At 36.9% G+C, this 25,243-nt stretch overlaps 1 protein-coding gene across 1 annotated transcript in view; it reads left to right on the top strand.

Annotated features, from left to right (window-relative positions):
• The window catches only part of LOC134653602 (echinoderm microtubule-associated protein-like 2), a 117,686-nt gene that overhangs the window by 15,414 nt on the left and 77,029 nt on the right, over positions 1-25,243 (top strand). The window contains exon 2 of the mRNA XM_063508999.1: positions 2,070-2,164. Within this exon, the coding sequence (XP_063365069.1) occupies positions 2,098-2,164 (67 nt within the window). The 5' untranslated portion in view covers positions 2,070-2,097. The remainder of the gene's footprint in view (positions 1-2,069; positions 2,165-25,243) is intronic.

Genomic DNA, 25,243 nt, shown 5'->3' with positions numbered 1-25,243 from the left:
TAAAAGGAGTATTCGAATCATTACACAATTCTCTCTAGTTTTTGCTTTTATTTAGTATAGAAATAACTAATTATTCGTATAAAATTATTTATCGTAAAAACACTTATAAGTCTTATAACCTTATAGTTTCAAATTACGCAACTTATATTGTCGACATTGTCAAACCCATTGAGTCCATTGACTATTTTTTTTATGTAGTGGTCAGCCGTAAAAGTATTACCATCAGCCTTAGATTGATAAAATATATTTATTTTCTTTATAAAACATGATATTTCATGCTATGTAACAGAAAACAGTCAAATTTTGTACCGCAAATGTTAGTCCCGAAAATCCCGAAAGTACCGGGATTTAAGTTTTGAAATCCCGGTTCTTTGCTTGGCTCTAAATCCCGGGATTTCCCGGTACTTTCGGTACCGGTATTTTCCGGGAGCAAACCCTAGTCCTAATTTGTATACCTACTCATAAAAAACAATTTATTTATAATCATTGTAATCAGCAAGATCATTTCGGCATCGCCGGCGGTCATTGTAACTACATCGTGTGGGTACAGTTGGAACACATTGTTTTCGCGGATTTTATTACAATTACAGTTATGTGGGTTAAATGCGCTGGTTTTCTGTTGTAAGCTTTCCCGATTATGGTCTGATTGCTGTACCGGAGCAAATAAACCTACATCATTGACCGATAAGCCGTAGAATACAATTTTATACACCTTTGGCATACTTTCGGCCTGATTCGAACTTTAGATACGTCAGAAAATTGCTAAAGATACGACATGGATCAGATACTAGGTAAGTACGATGCCACAGACAGACAGACAGACATGGCGTCAAGCATATAACACCCCTCTATTTGTGTCGGGGCCCGGGGGTTAAAATACCCATTCTGTTGCCTATTTAGGCCACTACTGGGAGTACTGGGCAAAGGCAGCACCTCTATTTATTCATACATATATACAATGCATACAAGTCGTCCCAACACCTCTTTTTCTCAATATTACTCTTCTACGATTTAATTTATTGTCACGTGTTCAATGGTTTCCCATAATTATTAATGCTTCAGGTGCGTAACACTAAATGCCCGAATTACTATTCGGACTTGACCGCTTTCTTAGTTAAGACCTTATAAATAACGATATTGCTCAAGTAATACACTTGGTTTTATTGAGGCTTTTATCACGAAATACGATAAAAGTGACTGGTAATTGAATTAATGTGCGCAAATGTGATTAAAGTTACCTCCACTAACATTCTCATGCTCGGGGGGAGAGCCACTTCCACTTTGTTTTTGACTGCTTGTGACATGGCCATTGTATCATGTATGGGTGTTTGTGAATTTCAGTAAATACCTATAGGTACATAGCAACTTTTTCTTGTGCCAAAATATTTTCAACTGCCTGCAGTGAACGGAACACCTTAAGGAACTTACACACACATCGATGTGTAGGCACACAGACATGTCGCGCTCATGCAAGATATGCATCTTAGACATTAATCCCCTTCTTAATATTTAGCAAACATAATAAACTTTGTCCCTTTCTAACAAACAGAAATGTCAAAATGAAGGATAGGGTAGGGACAAACGATTATCAACGGCTTGTTAGATTTGACAAACGTTTATGAACAACGCCATTAAAACGATTAGGTATACTAAAGCGCCGCCCTTGAGGCTGTATACAAATTCCGATACAAAATGACCCGTTATCGTGTCAGAGTGTATTTGACCTCAGCGGAATGTGTCAGACTTGCGACATTAGGTTGCATTCTAGATTAATTGCATGCAGATTGCAGAGAAAGCGGTTTGAATTCTAGTAGCTAAAGTGTAATTAACATAGGTACTGATTGATTTCGTTAAGAACTGTTTTACACATTTAAATTATTCGCGAATCAGGAAATTTAATGAGTGGATGCGCCATTTAGAGATCTCCAAAAACAGAATCGACAAAAAAACAAGCCCGAAGACCTGCACTTTAATAAAAAAAATCCATTACCCTGAATTCTTGCAACTCTTTAGAAGAATGACCTAACATGTGCTAACAAATGTTGACAACATTTTCTATTCGTCTCCAGATTGCCGCGATGCGCTGCTGACGCCGTGATGATGAGGCTGGAGGCCCCAGACAAACCGCACCGCTACCACAACCTGCTGCACGACGACCATGCCAGTAAGTATCTGTAACTATGGCTGCCGGGCTAGCACATGATTGGCGCGACAGTATCTCGCGGCGAGATAGACTACCCGTCCCTCTTTTATTAACATGGTTAGAAAAAGACTGGTAGTCTATCTCGCCGCGAGATACTGTCGCGCCAATCATGTGCTAGGGGTGCTGAAACGGCAGGCGATAATAGCTACAGGCACGCAACCAGTAAGTATCTGTAACTATGGCTGCCGGGCTAGCACGTGATTGGCGCGACAGTATCTCGCGGCGAGATAGACTACCCGTCCCTCTTTTATTAACATGGTTAGAAAAAGACTGGTAGTCTATCTCGCCGCGAGATACTGTCACGCCAATCATGTGCTAGGGGTGCTGAAACGGCAGGCGATAATAGCTACAGACACGCGACAATGATACAGCGGCTGACCATCGGGGCTTCTTCGGATGTTTGACATTCTGCAGCTTATGAAGGTCTCCATTGTCGAGCTCTGCTTCAAGTGAACGGGCCGGGCCGTGCAATACGAAAATATATATAGGGTGCAAATGGAACTCTCTATAATTCTTAGAGCTTGGGGACAGACGTCCCTAGTACGTATAGGATTTGGAGAAATGTAAAATTGAGCAAGGTTTGTAACTTTGTAGGTAAGCAAAGTTACAAACAATACGACTATCTAAGGCTGTTGACCATTTCGCGTTATTTTTGAGTGTCGATACCCCATCATGCATAGAAGTTGTTTGTTGTGATGTGGTTTATTAGGATGATCAATTATCTCTGCGGCTATAGGTTATATCTTTTATAATTATGTTACTCTATTCGCTGCGTCTATTTCACTGTGTTCTGTCCCTCGCTGACATATCTGCTTTATCTAGTGTTATGTACTTGTTACTTTTAAATGGGACTGACTTTGAGGAAAACAACTCATCGACTATTCATAGCCTGTCGACCTAATCTAGTCTAGGATTTTGAACAATGGCTGCCGACATTTATAATTTTAACTAACAGTCATTAGTCTAAAATGCCAGTTTTAGCCATTTACCGTCAGAACGAAAAAAAAATAGCTGTAATTGTTTCTGTTCCCATGGGTTACATCGTTATCAGCAAATTGGCGTTCATGAATGTAAAAATGTATTATTATCTGAATAATATATTGCTTTAACACTACAACAGCTTGCCACCAAAATGCTTCAATTTTTTGTTAATTATAATTACAGGATTAAACGAACTTACCTGAAGTGAAGTTCTATCCTGATTATATGTAGTGCTTAGTCCGAGGTAGTATTTACATGTAGTATCCTGATTCCAGCGTCTAACGTCGCGATTTCAGAGCCTAAAAAAAAAAAATAACCCTACCTGGCAACACCATGGTCACCACACTTCATTTAGTTCAGAGCTAATTAAGAGGGTAAGAGATTAAGAGGGAACTCTTAATCCTGGGAGGGAAGGGAACTTCCTACCTCGGACTAAGCACTACATATAATCAGGATAGAACTTCACTTCAGGTAAGTTCGTTTAATCCTGTAATTATATTTGTGCTTAGTCCGAGGTAGTATTTACATGTAGATGTTCAGAGAAAATTAATAAGCATTATTTATTTACTTTCAGATTTTTTAATGGAACATAGACTATTTATAATCTCACATTGTGTACTTTATGTACTTACTGTATTCTTAACAGTTATTATGAGATCAAGTTAGAACAAACATAGAGATTAAACTTTAAATAGACTTAATCAGTTCGGAACAGTCTTATATAACTCTTATAAGCTTCTTAACAGTTAATCAACATAAACAATTTGTTTGTACTGTCTTAGTACAAGTTTCAACTAATAAAATTAAATAAAACGTAACTCAGGACTTGACCCTTACAATAAAAAGTTATAATAAAAACAAAATATTCTAATCTCCGAGCACTGCTCGGGCAAATTGAACTTGGTCATTAACCATATTAGTTAGTGGTCTATTATAATGTCGTGCAAATGTGTGCGACTTTGATGACCAACCTACAGCCTTCATTATGCTGTTTACAGTAAGACCTTCTCTGTGTGCTCTAGAGGAAGACGCATGTCTAGTGGAATGAGCTGAAAATCTAGATATATCCACCCCACTATCATTCATAATTTGCTTCAGCCATCTACTAATGGTCTGAGTAGAGGCTTCTCTGATAGGACTTTTAAAAGTCAGGAAAAGGTTCTTGAGGGAACTATTTTCCTGTCGTACATTTTTAGTAGTTTCTAAATATTTAATTAAAGTCTTAGCCGGACATATCTCAGGTTTATTACTTAAATATGGTATGCTAAGTATTGTTGGAGGACGCCTGGGTCCAGAAGTCTTCAGAAGGTTTGTAATTTGTATTGTGATACCATCTGTCGAGGCCTTAATATTATTAATTTTAATATAAAAAAGAGTCTGTACTCTTTGGCCTGTTGCCAAAATCAATAACATTGCTAGTTTCTTTGTAAGTAATTCTAGTTGTAAAGATTCTAATGGATATAGATTTCCTAAGAATGTTAATACTGTGTCCGGGTTCCAAGTATCATTATACTTGGGTTTCATAGGGCGCAACTTATAAAATCCTTTAAATAGGCGCTTAATTCTCTCATCTGTGCCTATGTGGCTGCCAATTATAAGGGATAACGCTGAGCGATAGCAATTCAGTGATTGATACGACAGGCCATTCTCAAAACAGTTTGTTAAATATGATATTATGATAGGGACTGATGCACTAAATGGATCTAAGTTATAACGTTTACTATAAAGCCACCACTGGCGTAAACAACTATTATATTGTTTAATGGAGTTCTTAGATAATGAAGCAATCATAATGTCAATTGAACGTTCTGCTATTAATCTTCTCTTAAACGCTTCCCTGATAATTTGCACGCCGCCAGGATAAGTTGAGTCTGAAGTGGGTGTGGAGTTCTGAAAGGAGACATGAGGAGATCTTCAGATGGTCCGAATGTTAGTATATCTGATATTACCATAGATTTTAAAAGTGGATACCAAACTTGAGATGGCCATAGAGGAAATACTAGAATGCCTGTGGCCTTTTCCGATTTAATTTTATGAAGAACTTTTAGTAGAATACCAAAAGGTGGGAAGGCGTAGAAAAAGGTAGAGTTCCATTTGACTGTGAAAGCGTCAATGTTCCAGGCGAAAGGATCCCTGTGCCATGATATATATTTGTCACATTTATGATTAATTCTTGACGCAAACAGGTCTAATTCGGGAGCACCGAATTTATTAATAATTATATTAAAAATGTCCTGTGCAAGTCCCCACTCAGTATCTACATTAAAGTTGCGAGATTGAAAATCAGCCTCAACATTTTCTTTTGATTTGATGTAAGATGCGAAAATCCACAGATTTCTCGCTTCACACCACCTCCATATCTGTCTAGTAATATCATTTAGTAACGGGTATTGCACCCCACCCATACGGTTAATATATGCTATGGCAGTTGTGTTGTCTATCCTGAGAAGTACTTCACAGTTATTATATTTGTCTGCAAAGCATCTTAGAGCAAAGAACGCAGCTAAAAGTTCTAAATAGTTAATGTGCTGATTGCGCTCCCACTCAGACCAATTGCCCTGTGTACTTTGGCCATTACAAAATGCACCCCATCCCATAAGTGAGGCATCAGAGAATATTTCTAAGGAGAAGTTATATTGCTTAATGTGATTGCTCTTTATTAAAATGTTCTCTTTCCACCACCTTAAGTCTGTTTTAATTGGTTTATTTATGTTCATAATTCCTTCAAAATTATCCTTATGGCATTCTAGAGCTAAAAACTTTTCCCTTTCTAAATTTTTTGTGTATACAAAACCATAAGGAATTGCTATGCAAACTGATACTAAATTTCCTAGTAATTTTGCAAATTCTCTAATACTGCATGATTTAATTTTAAGGAAGTCTTTAATTAAAGAGTATAAATTCTTGCGTTTCTTTAGTGTCGGGCTTAAAGTCATGTTTCTTGAATTAATAGTAAAGCCTAAATACTCCTTCACATGGGATGGAGTCATAGAGCTCTTTTCATAATTAATTATGAAACCTAAACATTGTAATAGATTACATGTTGTTTGGGTGTTATTTAGACATTCCGTGTAAGTACTCCCAAGACAAATTATGTCATCAAGGTAGATAATAATCCTAATACCTTGTTCTCTAAGTGTTTCAATAGCCGGTTTTAAAAGTTTAGTAAAAACTAGAGGAGCCGTAGACAACCCGAATGGCATACAGTTAAACTCATATAATTTCTTATTAAAAGTAAATCTTAAATATTTCTTATGTGATTCATTTATAGGCACCAAATAATATGCATGTTTTAGGTCAACAGTGCACATGTAATCATCTGTTGTGATTAGTTTACATAATGTCCTAATGTCTTCCAGCTTGAAATGTTTTGTTATAATAAATTTGTTTAAACATTTTAAATTGAGAATAAATCTGTGAGATCCATCTTTTTTAGGGATAGTAAAAATACTAGACAAAAATTGCCCTTTGCTTGATTGACATTGGGTGATAGCCCCCATTACAATAAGTTTATGTATTTCCAGAGTAATAATATTTCTCTCAGAGGCATTAAATGTATTATTAAGAGGTATATTATGTTGACTTGGTTCACTATCAAAAGGAATGGAATATCCATTTATCCATTTTAGGATTGTTTCATCATCTGTTATAAATGTCCAACATTTATAAAAATGTTTAAGGCGGGCAGCAAAATTTACCTTTATGTGTACTTCGCACGACCTCCCCAATGGTGGGATGTAGTTGGTCGGCGGGTTGACCTCACTTGTTGTGGTGGACGTTGATGGCTGCGCTGTGGCTTGTAGGTTGGAACCTGATTGCTTTGGTATGGTCTGGGTTTGTAATTCATGTTGTTTGTTCTGGGCGTGTACTGGTTTGGGGCGGCTTGCCGCCTGGGATTCTGATAGTTTTTTGGTGTGTTTTTGGGTTTTAGAATGTTGATTGTGCGTTTCATTGCAGAGGATGTCTTTACTGATTCCTCGAGTTTAGAGTATAAAAACTCAGACCTCTTGTTTTCACTTAGATTTTGTGTCAATGACTTATCCATAAATGGTGCAATCAACTTTCTGCGAATTTGAGTGTAATTGTAATGCAGGTTACTGAGTAGTCTTATGCTGTCACTCAGGGACTTTATTGCTTGTAATTTGTCAAAATCTTTCTTAGTTAGATCATTAATTGTCTGAGTAACTAAAGCAATTGCTCTGCCCAGGTCTTGCTGTCTATCTTTCAGTAGGTTGTCTCTATTAGTCATGGAGTTGTTTAACAAACCTGCAAATTCTGTATTTAATTTTGGAGCATCTAACAATTTGATGTTTCTCGGGATCTTAGTCTTTGATAGGGATTCCTGCATCTCCTTATTCATCCCATCTGTTAGTATGGTATTGATTATCTTAACAATCTCTGATTTTATTTCAGCTCCATAGTTAGCATCATCATCCTGACCCCCTTCTCCGAGGGCAGTCAGGATGTCTTGGGGCAGTTCTTCTATCTCAACATCACCTTCATCATCTTCGTGTTCCTGATGGTGTTCTTGAGTTTCTTCTGGATTGTCACTACGAGCATTATCTTCTTCTTCCAAGTTATTACAATTTTCATCCACACTATTTTGTTCCAAAATTGATAATGTTTCTGGATCCACAGCTGAAATTTTTTCCATGCGTTAGATTTCAATCACCATAAGATAAGTACTTAGGTTTATACCCAAGTCTACACTATGATACCCAAATTTCAGAGCCAACTTGGCTAGTGAACCGAGCACCGAGCAAGGACATTAAATATAGGGCCATATCACACCTCTCTTGTGGTATCTTCTTAAAAATCAACATAATATCTCAACGAGATCCTCCCCTTGATCCAACGGAAACTGGGGGTATGATTAGATGTTAATTTTCCCAAACGGGGACATCGGGTCTTCGAAACTCGAAGGAACCCGGCATGAGGTCATGTGAACAATTGATATTTTCTTAAGAATCCATAATATCTCAACGAGATCTTCCCCTTTTCCACCGGAAAATGGGGGTAAGGTAAAAGACCAGATAAATTCTCTCACCGAGAGAAACGGGTTTCGAAACTCGAGCAACCCGTTATAGGTTATGGATAACTTTACATCCATATTCATAGTATCTCAACGAGATTTTACTATGCCGAGGCAATAAACATTCAAAATAACCTGCTATGTGTGGAAAAAATACTGGTTTATCGAGTCAAAATTCAATGTTTGATTAAAGCTTACCTGTCATGGCTTCCTTGTATTTTTGTATTTTCCTTTCCATCTTACGTATCTTCCGTAACTTACGTGCATCACCATCCTCACCTTCAATAGATCTTTTAGGCATCTTTTTTCTCAGGAGATATGTAATCTTTCACATAAAACAATGTATAAAACTATTTATTTTCACGGGACGCGAACCGCTAGTTTTCGCGCTAAAACAGGAATGAAGTGTGGTGACCATGGTGTTGCCAGGTAGGGTTATTTTTTTTTTTAGGCTCTGAAATCGCGACGTTAGACGCTGGAATCAGGATACTACATGTAAATACTACCTCGGACTAAGCACAAATATAATCATAAACAAAATATTTTATTAAGGAATGTTATCAAATTTTAGTCATAAATTTATGACAAACATCCGCAATCAAATTTATGGCTTGTACGAGAACTACGCCGATACGGAGCGATAAATGTTTCAACTATTTTATGACATGGTTTTCTGATACACAGGAGACAAATAAGAACCTATAGGAACCTACCCTAATATAATAATAACCGGCAGCAAAAATAAACGGATAATGTTAACTGAACATAATTTTATGTACTCAAGAGAATAAATGCTTCTTTTCGGTTGTAGGTCATTTTGAATCCTCACCTCAGTTAGTTGAGGTAGTTTGTGTAGTACTTAAGTAGTAAAGTTATCGCTGCCGTCCGCTTGCTAAACAATGGCTGCAATTACATGTGCAATGACAATTACACGTGACCCTGTCGTGCCAACATGGCGCCCACGTGATGTTGTGGATTGTCAATCTGTTTTAGATAAGTACTTAGGTACTAACATGCCAATTCGAAAAGTACCTACACTGACATCAGAATGATATTTTAATTATGTTATTTAGCTATCGCGTGTCTCGCCTGCGCTAATTCATGTACGGACATTGGATAAGTACGAGCGAAATGCACGATAATTACTGAATGACACCAGTTAGATATCATTCTGATATCAGTGAACGTTCGAATTGGCTTGACAATCATCGGTAAAAACGGAACAAGATTTTTTAACTTGGCGTACACAGTTTCCCATGACCGATTTTCTAACTTTTTGTAGACGGAACTTGGAGACTACTATACGTCATTGAATTGCCCGATTATTCTTACTGCTTACGCGGCAGAGCTCAGTGGCAGTGTTTTCGCCAGGGCAGATATGTGAGCGAGGCCCATTGCAGGTTACAATCTAAACTAAAGTAAGGCCCAGAAAAAAAGTTAAAATTCGATAGGGCTTACTCTGTTTATATCTTTATTCCCCACCGAAACCTGCTGCCATATGCAATATGCACCGGCAGACAGCAACCCTCGCACGCGTCAGTGAGCGGGCAGCGGAGCGTGACGTCACACAACGCGCAGGAAGCGCGTCCGGAAGGCAGGTGCGCCCGCGCCGACGCGACCGTCTGACCCCTGCTGAGCCACCCATTATACATATGTTATATGGTTCTAAGCTGTGGGATTATTGAGCTTAATGAGTTTATCACGAGAGTTTATTATAACCAGCAGATTATAATTACACCGTTTCTTTTCTTACCTTTAAATTATTCATTAGGTACTTACTGATTTGTTCTTATATGTACAGTCGACGTCAAAGATATATTTACAATTGAAAGTTACAAAAAAATCTTTACATTAAAATAAGTTGCCATGTAATGTGACAAGTACTTGTTTACGTGGTATATTACAGTTTTATATTTTCACACAATGTGCCCAAAATATGTTTACACTATTTAATCCATGTAGTTTGCCCCTTTTTCTGACGTATGTTCATTTACATGACAAGTTACAGAATAATATTTACACCCAATGTGTCAAACGTGATACACGTCAAGAGCAACATTTCTGTTTTTACGTTTCATGATGCATAAAAACTTTTACGCATTCTGCTACAAAAACATATTTACACAATTCACCTGTTTATTTACTAATTTCTTTATAATTCACCTATTTCATTCTGGCCTACTTTTTATTTATGAAACCTCCTTGCTATAATTTTCTTTACCTTCTTACTTATTTTTATTAATTCATATTAAGAATATTCATATTAGCTTTTGCGTTTGACATGGCGCCGAAAAGGGTTAACTTATAATTCTTCAGTATCTATGCATTTACAAAATAATCGGCCAAGGGCGAGTCGGATTCGTCCATTAAGGGTTCTGTACAATTGGCAAAAAATCACGTTTGTTGTATGGGAGCTCCACTTAAATACTTATTTTATTCTGATTTTAGTATTTGTTATTAAACTAACGGCACAGAAATACATCGTCTGAAAGTTTTAACTATTTGTGAGATAGATGCAGTCTGGTGACAGACAGACAGACGAATGGACAGTAGAGGTTTAGTAATTGGGTCGGTTTTAACCTTTGGGTACGAAACCCTGAAAATCAAAAATACTGAAAATGGTTTAAATGTAAACATCGGAATTACATACTCGACATAGCATTGACGTCATCTAAACGAACGAGACAAACAGAGCATTTGACAGTATGGTACTCTTTTCGACGATTGTCATTATTTGAAATTAGAATGCAGCTTTCAAATGTTTGTAAAGATATTTATTTAGCAGGAGGTATAAAACTGTTTATGTATGGTTGATTGTAAATATTACATTAGATCTTTACATGCTATTTAATTTGGTACATTAAGAGTAAATATTATTCTGTAACTTGTCATGTAAACGAACATACGTCATAAAAAGGGGCAAACTACACGGATTAAATAGTGTAAACATATTTTGGGCACATTGTGTGAAAATATAAAACTGTAATATATCACGTAAACAAGTACTTGTCACATTAGCATGGCAACTTATTTTAATGTAAAGATTTTTTTGTAACTTTCAATTGTAAATATATCTTTGACGTCGACTGTACCTACTTAATTTAAATTGCTAATTATTTGAGATTAGGTTGCCCAAGTGGGTCGTGGCAAAAATGGCGGGACAACCCGGACAATGCGAGCAAAATGTACTTAAGTAATGCATTATGCAAGTACATAAGTGTTAATTAAAAATATATATAATTCTCAAATACATATGCATGCAAAAATGTATGTATACTATACGCGAGTAGGAAAAATACATAACAAATTGTAACAAAACTAAAACTTAAAACTAAATTCAATTACATAACATTCCCAAATACATATGCATGCAAAAAGTTATGTATACAATACGCGAGTAGGAAAAATACATAACAAATCGTAAGAAAACTAAAACTTAAAACTAAATTCAAATATATAACATTCCCAAATACATATGCATGCAAAAAGATATGTATATTGTATACTATACGCGAGTAGGAAAAATACATACATAACAAATTGTAACAAAACTAAAACTTAAAACTAAATTCAATACAATTATACGCGATTAATCCCCGTTTAATAATTTAATAATGTGTAAAAATCGTGAAAGTTTTAATCAGTGTTAAGGGTCCAACGACGTGCAACGTGTGCAATTTAAACGTAGAAAATTTTAGTCCTTACGCAGACAACGCAGTACCGAGTCGATATGCAATTGCAAGCTTATCGCCAAAAGTAGTCATTGCAATATAATAAATGCAACTAAAAGAAATTAATAGTTCCCACAAATCATAAGACAGGCTACTAATAAATGTAAACTACTCAATGAACGTAAATCGTGTAAACACTGTGAGTGAACACGCAACTGTGTTAATTGCTTAATCCCCGTAATCGGCCTAGTCCAGTCATTTTCAACTTTACGGCATAAATAAACGGGATGATGAAAATATTTTGAATTTGTCGCTTTTTTTCAAATTTAATTTCCAAAATATCGACCCTAGAAGAAAAATTGCGAGGACCAAACTTGTAGAGAATCAAATTTCCTACAATTTTGTCCTCACGGTTTTTCTGTAAAATCAAAAAAGCGGCCAAGTGCGAGTCGGACTCGCCCATGAAGGGTTCCGTATTTAGGCGATTTATGACGTATAAAAAAAAAACTACTTACTAGATCTCGTTCAAACCAATTTTCGGTGGAAGTTTACATGGTAATGTACATCATATATTTTTTTTAGTTTTGTCATTCTCTTATTTTAGAAGTTACGGGGGGGGGGACACACATTTTACCACTTTGGAAGTGTCTCTCGCGCAAACTATTCAGTTTAGAAAAAAATGATATTAGAAACCTCAATATCATTTTTGAAGACCTATCCATAGATACCCCACACGTATGGGTTTGATGAAAAAAAAATTTTTGAGTTTCAGTTCGAAGTATGGGGAACCCCAAAAATTTATTGTTTTTTTTCTATTTTTGTGTGAAAATCTTAATGCGGTTCACAGAATACATCTACTTACCAAGTTTCAACAGTATAGTTCTTATAGTTTCGGAGAAAAGTGGCTGTGACATACGGACGGACAGACAGACGGACAGACGGACAGACGGACAGACGGACAGACGGACAGACAGACAGACATGACGAATCTATAAGGGTTCCGTTTTTTGCCATTTGGCTACGGAACCCTAAAAATGGCCGAGTTATTCAAGAAAAACCGTTTTTCGAATATACACAGGAGCCTGATTCCGTCTACTTTTTGAATTTACACTCCCAGTGACCCCCCCGAGGGACCTACGAAAAAAAAATCCAAGAACTGATTATTCACAGGTCAAAATCTATAATGACTGAACTAGCCGGCAATGGCGGTATTGCTGTCGTGTGCCGGTCCACTGGGCGCTGGCCAACGATATAGTCGTAGGCTTATCTCCGGTTTCATGACTGCACGCAATGGTTTTTAGGGTTCCGTAGCCAAATGGCAAAAAACGGAACCCTTATAGATTCGTCATGTCTGTCTGTCTGTCCGTCTGTCCGTCTGTCCGTCTGTCCGTCTGTCCGTCTGTCTGTCCGTCCGTATGTCACAGCCACTTTTCTCCGAAACTATAAGAACTATACTGTTGAAACTTGGTAAGTAGATATATTCTGTGAACCGCATTAAGATTTTCACACAAAAATAGAAAAAAAACAATAAATTTTTGGAGTTCCCCATACTTCTAACTGAAAGTCAAAATTTTTTTTTCATCAAACCCATACGTGTGGGGTATCTATGGATAGGTCTTCAAAAATGATATTGAGGTTTCTAATATCATTTTTTTCTAAACTGAACAGTTTGCGCGAGAGACACTTCCAAAGTGGTAAAATGTGTGTCCCCCCCCCTGTAACTTCTAAAATAAGAGAATGATAAAACTAAAAAAAATATATGATGTACATTGTAATGTAAATGTAAACATTCACGTAATGTAAACTTCCACCGAAAAGGGTTAACTTATAATTCTTCAGTATCTATGCATTTACAAAATAATCGGCCAAGGGCGAGTCGGATTCGTCCATTAAGGGTTCTGTACAATTGGCAAAAAATCACGTTTGTTGTATGGGAGCTCCACTTAAATACTTATTTTATTCTGATTTTAGTATTTGTTATTAAACTAACGGCACAGAAATACATCGTCTGAAAGTTTTAACTATTTGTGAGATAGATGCAGTCTGGTGACAGACAGACAGACGAATGGACAGTAGAGGTTTAGTAATTGGGTCGGTTTTAACCTTTGGGTACGAAACCCTGAAAATCAAAAATACTGAAAATGGTTTAAATGTAAACATCGGAATTACATACTCGACATAGCATTGACGTCATCTAAACGAACGAGACAAACAGAGCATTTGACAGTATGGTACTCTTTTCGACGATTGTCATTATTTGAAATTAGAATGCAGCTTTCAAATGTTTGTAAAGATATTTATTTAGCAGGAGGTATAAAACTGTTTATGTATGGTTGATTGTAAATATTACATTAGATCTTTACATGCTATTTAATTTGGTACATTAAGAGTAAATATTATTCTGTAACTTGTCATGTAAACGAACATACGTCATAAAAAGGGGCAAACTACACGGATTAAATAGTGTAAACATATTTTGGGCACATTGTGTGAAAATATAAAACTGTAATATATCACGTAAACAAGTACTTGTCACATTAGCATGGCAACTTATTTTAATGTAAAGATTTTTTTGTAACTTTCAATTGTAAATATATCTTTGACGTCGACTGTACCTACTTAATTTAAATTGCTAATTATTTGAGATTAGGTTGCCCAAGTGGGTCGTGGCAAAAATGGCGGGACAACCCGGACAATGCGAGCAAAATGTACTTAAGTAATGCATTATGCAAGTACATAAGTGTTAATTAAAAATATATATAATTCTCAAATACATATGCATGCAAAAATGTATGTATACTATACGCGAGTAGGAAAAATACATAACAAATTGTAACAAAACTAAAACTTAAAACTAAATTCAATTACATAACATTCCCAAATACATATGCATGCAAAAAGTTATGTATACAATACGCGAGTAGGAAAAATACATAACAAATCGTAAGAAAACTAAAACTTAAAACTAAATTCAAATATATAACATTCCCAAATACATATGCATGCAAAAAGATATGTATATTGTATACTATACGCGAGTAGGAAAAATACATACATAACAAATTGTAACAAAACTAAAACTTAAAACTAAATTCAATACAATTATACGCGATTAATCCCCGTTTAATAATTTAATAATGTGTAAAAATCGTGAAAGTTTTAATCAGTGTTAAGGGTCCAACGACGTGCAACGTGTGCAATTTAAACGTAGAAAATTTTAGTCCTTACGCAGACAACGCAGTACCGAGTCGATATGCAATTGCAAGCTTATCGCCAAAAGTAGTCATTGCAATATAATAAATGCAACTAAAAGAAATTAATAGTTCCCACAAATCATAAGACAGGCTACTAATAAATGTAAACTACTCAATGAACGTAAATCGTGTAAACACTGTGAGTGAACACGCAACTGTGTTAATTGCTTAATCCCCGTAATCGGCCTAGTCCAGTCATTTTCAACTTTACGGCATAAATAAACGGGATGATGAAAATATTTTGAATTTGTCGCTTTTTTTCAAATTTAATTTCCAAAATATCGACCCTAGAAGAAAAATTGCGAGGACCAAACTTGTAGAGAATCAAATTTCCTACAATTTTGTCCTCACGGTTTTTCTGTAAAATCAAAAAAGCGGCCAAGTGCGAGTCGGACTCGCCCATGAAGGGTTCCGTATTTAGGCGATTTATGACGTATAAAAAAAAAACTACTTACTAGATCTCGTTCAAACCAATTTTCGGTGGAAGTTTACATGGTAATGTACATCATATATTTTTTTTAGTTTTGTCATTCTCTTATTTTAGAAGTTACGGGGGGGGGGACACACATTTTACCACTTTGGAAGTGTCTCTCGCGCAAACTATTCAGTTTAGAAAAAAATGATATTAGAAACCTCAATATCATTTTTGAAGACCTATCCATAGATACCCCACACGTATGGGTTTGATGAAAAAAAAATTTTTGAGTTTCAGTTCGAAGTATGGGGAACCCCAAAAATTTATTGTTTTTTTTCTATTTTTGTGTGAAAATCTTAATGCGGTTCACAGAATACATCTACTTACCAAGTTTCAACAGTATAGTTCTTATAGTTTCGGAGAAAAGTGGCTGTGACATACGGACGGACAGACAGACGGACAGACGGACAGACGGACAGACGGACAGACGGACAGACAGACAGACATGACGAATCTATAAGGGTTCCGTTTTTTGCCATTTGGCTACGGAACCCTAAAAATGGCCGAGTTATTCAAGAAAAACCGTTTTTCGAATATACACAGGAGCCTGATTCCGTCTACTTTTTGAATTTACACTCCCAGTGACCCCCCCGAGGGACCTACGAAAAAAAAATCCAAGAACTGATTATTCACAGGTCAAAATCTATAATGACTGAACTAGCCGGCAATGGCGGTATTGCTGTCGTGTGCCGGTCCACTGGGCGCTGGCCAACGATATAGTCGTAGGCTTATCTCCGGTTTCATGACTGCACGCAATGGTTTTTAGGGTTCCGTAGCCAAATGGCAAAAAACGGAACCCTTATAGATTCGTCATGTCTGTCTGTCTGTCCGTCTGTCCGTCTGTCCGTCTGTCCGTCTGTCCGTCTGTCTGTCCGTCCGTATGTCACAGCCACTTTTCTCCGAAACTATAAGAACTATACTGTTGAAACTTGGTAAGTAGATATATTCTGTGAACCGCATTAAGATTTTCACACAAAAATAGAAAAAAAACAATAAATTTTTGGAGTTCCCCATACTTCTAACTGAAAGTCAAAATTTTTTTTTCATCAAACCCATACGTGTGGGGTATCTATGGATAGGTCTTCAAAAATGATATTGAGGTTTCTAATATCATTTTTTTCTAAACTGAACAGTTTGCGCGAGAGACACTTCCAAAGTGGTAAAATGTGTGTCCCCCCCCCTGTAACTTCTAAAATAAGAGAATGATAAAACTAAAAAAAATATATGATGTACATTGTAATGTAAATGTAAACATTCACGTAATGTAAACTTCCACCGAAAATTGGTTTTAACGAGATCTAGTAAGTAGTTTTTTTTTTATACGTCATAAATCGCCTAAATACGGAACCCTTCATGGGCGAGTCCGACTCGCACTTGGCCGCTTTTTATTTTATGGAATCATTCTTGATGGATGGAGTCCACTTTAAACCAGAGTCCAGAATGAAACCCAGATATTTTGTCTTATCTACCCTTAGGAACGGTAATATTATCCAACCCAATCCTTAATGTTTGCAGCAGTGGCATATCCCTAGGGCTGATCTGGATTACTTCCGAATCTTCCTAAGCGGGTTTGACTGTATTTCATCATTAAATATGTATGTATAGACACAATAAAAGTACCTATGTAAAACTTGCTCTGCATCACTTTGTCAGCATTAGAAAAAGCCGTGATCGCGTGAGTAAGTGATCTGATGGAATCACTTCGCCAAACAGCACGCATTTCATCGTGATGGACCGCGCACGATTCGCTATTCTAGCTATTGACATAATAATACATATGTGTATTGTTTAAGTCTGATGCACACGGCAAGGCCACACGGGGATCATATAACACCTTTCATAAGTATTTATAGGTATTATTAGGTACTTTTATCGTAGGTACGATCTAAGAATGTAAATTCAGTAACTACCATTTCGGACTTTCGGCCATGCAATTTTGCTGCTTAGTGTACTGACCACGTGGGAGACGTAATACGTGATATTTTGGCTTCTGTCGATTTAAATCATAGCAGGAATGAATATTATATGTATTGATCGATTTAGATTAATAACCAAAATACATATTTAATAAAATAATTAGATTTGTTCCCAAAGTTGTTAATAAATAACCAAGTTTACGAGGGGTATTCAAAATATTCTCGGTATGAGAATGAAAACAAACAAGTACGAAAAGTTTGATATTTTTATTTTTCAATATACTCCCCCCCTATGTTCATACACTTAAAAGATCGATCAATTATTTTTTTTAATCCCTCGTAAAAATATTTTTTATCTTTCGTGTAAAAATGCTCCTCCACTGCCGCCTTCAATGCTTCATCGTCAGAAAATTTATTTCCACGCAGATCCTTTTTAAGATTGGGGAGCAAAAAGAAGTCGCTGAGGGCTAAGTCCGGACTATACGGTGGGTGAGTAACAGTTTTAAACCCACATTCAACAATAGCTGCCTTGGCAATATGAGCAGTATGGACGGGGGCGTTGTCATGCAGAAGCAGAATACCTTTGGTTAACTTTCCTCGCCTCTTTTCTTTAATTACATCCTTTAATTGACGTAGAATGTTAGCGTAGTACTGTCCTGTGATATTTACACCTTTTTCTTTATAATCGATTAGTAATACTCCTTCACAATCCCAAAATATCGTGGCCATGACCTTGCCAGCTGAAGGGATGACCTTGAACTTCTTGGGATGAGCTGAACCCTTAATGTGCCACTGCATGGACTCTTGTTTACTCTCTGGGTCATAATGATGAACCCAGGTTTCATCTCCAGTAACTATTCTTTGCAGCACCTCATCAGGATTTTCACCGCACAGGTCAATAAAATCGGAACAACAAGCTACACGCATGTCTTTTTGAAGCCGAGTCAGCATTCGCGGAACCCATCTTGCACTTACTTTTGACATATTAAGATGGTCATGTATAATATCATGTACGGTACCAATAGAGAGATTGGTTACTTGTGCTATAGATTTTACCTTCACTCGACCATCTTCCAATATAAGTTTTTCCACTTTATCAATATTTTCTTGTGAAGTAGCTACTACAGGCCGGCCAGGTCTAGGGTCATCTTCAATACTCTCCCTTCCGCGTTTAAACTCGCTTGACCACTTTTGAATGGTAGATAAAGAAGGAGCAGACTCACGGTAAACACAATCCATTTCCTCTTTTATGGTTTTTTGATTTTTACCCTGTTTTGTCAAGAATTTTATCACGCATCGATGTTCTAATTTAGTTAACATTGTCAATTCGCACATGATGTTCATGTTTGTTCAGCAATTGCAGAAAAACAAAAGACCATCTCGGTTCGAATTATACTTTTTTTTAATGTCAATGAATAAACCTTAGCGGCCAGTAACGAAAGAAATTTTAGAAGAGGTCGTAAGATATCAATACCGAGAATATTTTGAACGCCCCTCGTAGAAGGTAATTTCAAAAACGGTACCAACACACGGAAAATAACAAAGTCAATCCAGTAGAATGATGAGAAAGTAATAGGTACTAATACTAATAATTTTATGTCAAAAGTCGCTTCAATCTAAATTGTAAACGATCAATCATGGTCGTCAAGCCTACGTGCTTGTCAAGCACGCTTGAACGTCTGCTCAACACGTTACATCTTGGATATTTTCGAAATAACATAGGCGTATTGATGTTTACTAACTAGTGCTACTGGTCTTGTGTTTCAACACAAGGTGGTAATTGAAAAAAAAAACCACTTAATTGCGACCTTGATGATGGATTAGACATTGTGAAATGTAACCTGTGTCAGCGGAGAAACTTGCTTTTTCCAGTCGTGTCTTAACGTAATGTTGCAAAGTCGGTTTTGTAATAATGACAAAATTCAATGGGATAGGATAGGCCCAATTAAAAAGTTTAGAAACTACCCATTTGCATCCCTATCCCCCTACTAAAATCTTATTCTTATCGGATCTTGAACAATTGTAAGTACCTAATCAAAATAAAATAGATGACTCGGTCATTCGGCCAATGTCCTCAATATTGGACAACACTTTGTAATCATGTCAATGGCCGAATTATTCGGTCACTTTTTTTGTTATAAGCCATAATTTCATTTATCAATTTCGAAAGTTTTATACAATTTACATATCGGCCCTATAGAAAGTCGGTTAAATAAAAACATGCAAGGTATGTACTTATAGTGTAGGCGTCTTATAAGGACGCGCTAAACTAAATCAAAATATAAACACGTCCTAGTTGCCTACATAACGCAATAAAGTTCATTGTCGCAGATAAACTTATCTTATCATTAACTAAGGTATATGTTAAAGGCCTTGGCGCGTTATCAGCGTTAATATATTTGCTATGTTTTAAATCAGTCACAATTGTCTAGTTAAGGATAGATCATAGAATATTGTGGTCCGTGTGTTGTAAAATAACTCGTGTGCCATCAATCAACCTTTAACCGCAACATTGTCCAGAAAGAAACCGTTAAGCTTAATTTATGGAGATACAGTATTTATTTCTCGGAGAAAGGAGTTAGGAGAATTGATAAAGCCCGAATCCCACGCGTACGATCGTGATGCAGCCAGCACAGCTAGTCTTTCATTACTAACTTAAGTCATTTGTCGAAAGCGAATACCTAGTAGGTAATTATTCTAGAGTATTTATCGTAAAAAACCAGAATCAAGTAGATTGCCATCAAAAACATCGGTACTAAATGGTCCTACGAGCCGGATACAACTGTAAACACAGCACATTTGTTACGCTGTTCGAGTTTGTTACTTGTGTACACAACAGTCACACATGATGTCAACACACCTACAACAATGAGATCTGAGACAAAGGACTATTCGGACATAATGGTTCAGTTTTCTAGATCCAAGTAGAGAACATTCTCTCGTTACGTCGTTGCTTATGTAACGTCGCTAAACATTACAATATTTACAATCGTCAGATATATCAAAGCGATATTCAACCATTTATCTCTTCAAGTATTTCCCATAATGCAATGGACTATACGAGATCGATAGGTTTCCCGGAGAAACGATCGCCTTATTACCATCAATTAGCCGGTGAATCGCGAGATATCTGAGGTTCCGATCCGATATAATCTGATGGTGACTGTATCTAGATAATGATCTACCGCTGAAATTCGAAGCTGACTTATGGTTCTCTATGGGGACTCGTGATTTAAGGTTCGGTGCGATGTACTGATTTTCATTAAATTCCTTACATATACGACCGGTCTGGCCTAGTGGGTAGTGACCCTGCCTGTGAAGCCGCGGTCCTGGGTTCGAATCCCAGTAAGGGCATTTATTTGTGTGACGAGCACAGATATTTGTTCCTGAGTCATGGTTGTTTTCTATGTATTTAAGTATTTGTATATTATATATATCGTTGTCTGAGTACCCACAACACAAGCTTTCTTGAGCTTACCGTGGGACTTGTCAATTTGTGTAATAATGTCCTATAATATTTATTTATTTATTTATACTGGATTCATTTTCAAAGTCATGCTAGAAAATACTGTGGAACTACCTCACCAACCGACGGGGTTACGTGGTAGGGCTGTTACGTAGTATAGCCTATATATAATATGCTGTGAAGTGTAAATGAGGAAAGAGATGCCACTGGCGCTCAATGACAGAGCACGAAGTGATTGTCTCCGTAATATCAACAGGCAATTAGAGATGTCGTAAGGAACAAATAAATATATTATCGTCCACACAGTTAATTGACAATTGGTAAACCCTATTGCAAAGACATAAAGCTGATGATCAGTTAAGAGTGTTGCCGTTAAAACGTAATATACAAGCTATATGTCATTAGGTTTATTGCAGTTTGCAATGCAGGATGCATTTGCTAGCCATTAAAAACGCTTCCATGTGCAGTTACTCGCGTAAACATGCATTCGTATAGGTTTGAAAATATGACTGCATTTGCAAATACAATGAGTAATATTCTGCAACATAAATAATAATAGGTTGTACACATGCATTTCAGTACTTTTCCCAATGAGGATATTGAGGATATATAAGGTTATTTATGTATCTGTTGTAACAACCATAAAATATTATATTTAAAGATAACATAATTTCTGTGTTATTATCAATGTAAATAAACAGAAACGATTCAGAATGAAAACCAAATGAAAACAAATAAGGTGACGGCTGTCATTCACGATCCACATTCCACAGATAAAACACAGATGACACGCGTTTTGGAATTATTTGAACACAGTGTTGCTAACCCGCGATTTTTCAAATTTGCCGCCTTTTACTACTGACAAGATTTGGTTGACGGACTATATGTATATATAAAGAGACATTTACATCTCTAAATCATTTTAGATTATAGTTTTTGTATCTTTGAGTTTTTTTTTCAATACTATTGTTATAGCGTTTTTAGGGTTCCGTACCCAAAGGGTAAAAACGGGACCCTATTACTAAGACTCCGCTGTCCGTCCGTCCGTCCGTCTGTCACCAGGCTGTATCTCACGAACCGTGATAGCTAGACAGTTGAAATTTTCACAGATGATGTATTTCTGTTGCCGCTATAACAACAAATACTAAAAACAGAATAATTAGAATTAGAATTAGAATTTTAATATTTTGTTTGGTCATTACACGGTCAACCTAACACGCTCCTCCTCGCTTCGCTCGTCGTCGCACCTATCTGTTGACTCTAGCGGAACACAGTGGTAACTATTGAAATTAGTAATTAAAATTTAAAGATCTAATGGTATAATGGCCATTAGGCGTTTCATGATTAGAAATTTCGACTATAAGTATACTGACCATTGCGTATTGATAAATTAATTTGAGGTGTTTTGTGTAAAAAGTGACCAATATTCATTAAGTTTAACTGCTTTCGTGTTAAAATACTACCTAGCTGAAACAATATGTTCAGTTATGATTAGTTGATTACTTAGGTGTGAATAGATATGAGCGCCGATAGGCATTTAGCCGGCGGCGGCGCGCCGGTCAAAATTGGTCGGCGGCGGCGGCGAATCGGCGGCGTGGCCTTGAAACACCTTCGATTAATGAAAAAAGAATTCAAACCAAAATTTTACCGAAAAAACATGTTTTTGCTGTAAGAAAGTTATAAAATAAATGCATTTATTATTTTCAAGGATAATTTATTGAATAATGGTACGAAAAAAAATGATATCGTATAAACTGTGGATAAGCGGTATTGCGCGGCATCAGAGGCGGTCTTAATCTTGGCGAGGCTCTGGCCGGAAGATCTTAGCGAGGCCCTTATCTTTTGTGCTAAGTTAAAAATTGCGGATTGACTGTATCAGAGAAACGTCTTGTTGACAGTCCTAAGAAAATCGAGCTTCGTCATTAACCAATATCATAGAAGGTAGCACCCTATAGAACTGGTCTACGCGTGCCTCCGTGAGGGACAAAACGTACGCAATGCGCTATGATTGGTCGAATTTATTTGTTATGGTGGGCAACAAATCAATTCGACCAATCATGCATCTAATTTACGGTGGGGAATAAAAAAAAAGTGAGACTGTGACAAAGACAAATAATAATAGCGCTTTCGCTGCTACTCCTACTGAAAGATACATAAGACTATCCCGTTCTGTCAGTTATCCCCACCACTCATGCCCAATCCAGTTTAATACTAGATTCATGACCAATATCGATTCAACAAAACCGATTTACGTCAAAAAGTGAGGCCCAACGCCGAGCTCCATGTAACATCGAAGACTTGATTTCGACGCCTCCCAATGCGAGGCCAGAGGATGAGCTGCAGGTAAGCATACAGCTAAGAATCGAACGCCAAGTGTAAGCTTGGCTGACGGCCGAACGCCTGGAGCGCCGATTGTGGCGCGCTTCTGTGCGAGGCCGAGCTTCAAGAGAGCAGTGCGAGGCCAAGTTTCAAGAGAGCAGAGCGAGGGCGCAGGCCGATAAAGACAGAAGCCATAGTGTTAAAGATCTGGAGCTTTCCTGCGGGCGTATTCATGCGACGCCAAAACCCGAGTTGCAATGGAGCTAAGATCGGATAAGGACCAATGCTCAACCGTTTTAAAACAGGCCGAAAGTTGAGATTCAAACAGGGCCCAAAAACTTGCAGGTTCAGATAGCGGCTTAATTCCATGCGAGCGATGCAAGGCCAAAGATTGAGCTGCGAGAGAGCAAAGCTTGAAATTTGAACAGTGGCTAAGTTTACCTAATTGAGACCCGATTCCGACGCCCTTCCGTGCGAAGCCAACGGCCGGACGCGGAAACGCTTAATATCTCAAAATTAACCCCATTTTATACCTTTTAAAGACGTTTAACCATGCTTGCAATGGTTATCAGTTTATCAGTTTATCAGTTTATTTATTGCATCCATGGTAGTTACATTTGGTGTTACATAGTAAAAGTAAGTTTCACATGGGCCCTGGTAGGGCAGAGCAATAGTCTTAAATCTAAAATAATTATGCTAGGTACTAGACAGTGTTAATGAAATAGTTGTATAATTTAGGTCCTATAACAATGGTTAGGAGATTGTAATTTAAAAATTTAAATTCGCGGATGACGGATGGTTAGCTGGCAAAATTAGTTATGCATTGGATCGGTAATCCAAAGATGTGGGTTCGAGTCTCATGTTAGCCAGAGTTGATCACAGTTAATTTTTTCATTGTGATTGACATATGTCTAGTGTATATATATCTATAAATTGTAATGTGGAACGTTCCACAATAAAAATGGAAGGAAATCAGTATACAGGGTGGATTTTTTTTTGGGTCAGTGAGGGCAGCTACCAGATCCCGTGCTGCTACGAGAAAACGGTCTTAGAAGACCTTCCCTCGATTTCAAATTAATGAAGATTGGCTTTTACAGATTTTGGAAAAAACATACAGGATGCGAGAAAAAGGTCATTTTTGACAAACTTTTTTTTTGATGCCAATCGATCCCATTCCTATTGAGGATCAAAAGCTTGTATGGAAGCAAAAAAAAATTCCGGCTATAAAAGCCACAAATCGAGGAAAACTTTTCCCATACAATTTGTATGAAAATGAAAATTTTTATTTTTCACATGCTATTTTTGTATGCCAATCGATTCCATTCCTATCCAGTATCAATAGTTTCCTAGGGGTCAACTTACGATAATGTACTAAAAAGTCACTGTTTTTTCCAAAATCTGTAAAAGCCAATCTTCATTAATTTTAAATCGAGGGAAGGTCTTCTAAGACCGTTTTCTTGTAGCAGCACGGGATCTGGTAGCTGCCCTCACTGACCCAAAAAGAAAATCCACCCTGTATATATTTATTACAAGCATATTGTTGTTAAAATTGATATTAAATAATTTCGTTTCCCCAAGACTAGTAGCGCGGTTACTAGACAGATAAGTTTGCATTTGCCTTCGATATCTTTGTGATAGCATTGTGTGAAATTGCGCGCAAAGTTTGATATATTGTTTATTCCATTTCTATCTGTGAGTACCTGTAATTGGCTTTGTATTGTTACCTAAATCTGTATAATGTTTTTGTAGCTGTTGGTACTCCTGAAAAATAAAAATAAAAATAAAAAAATAAAAATATCTTTGAATTATATGGGCCTAAAATACCTTTTGAATGCCTATAAACTATTCGAAGTGGCGCCGTTAATGATCTAAACTCGATTAAAAATATATTATCTGATTCCGAAAGTAGTAGTAACTACCAAGGTC

This window comes from Cydia amplana, chromosome 13 (genome assembly GCF_948474715.1).
Source record: "Cydia amplana chromosome 13, ilCydAmpl1.1, whole genome shotgun sequence".
NCBI classification, from domain to species: Eukaryota; Metazoa; Arthropoda; class Insecta; order Lepidoptera; family Tortricidae; genus Cydia; species Cydia amplana.
This window is presented reverse-complemented; position numbering and strand designations above follow the sequence as displayed.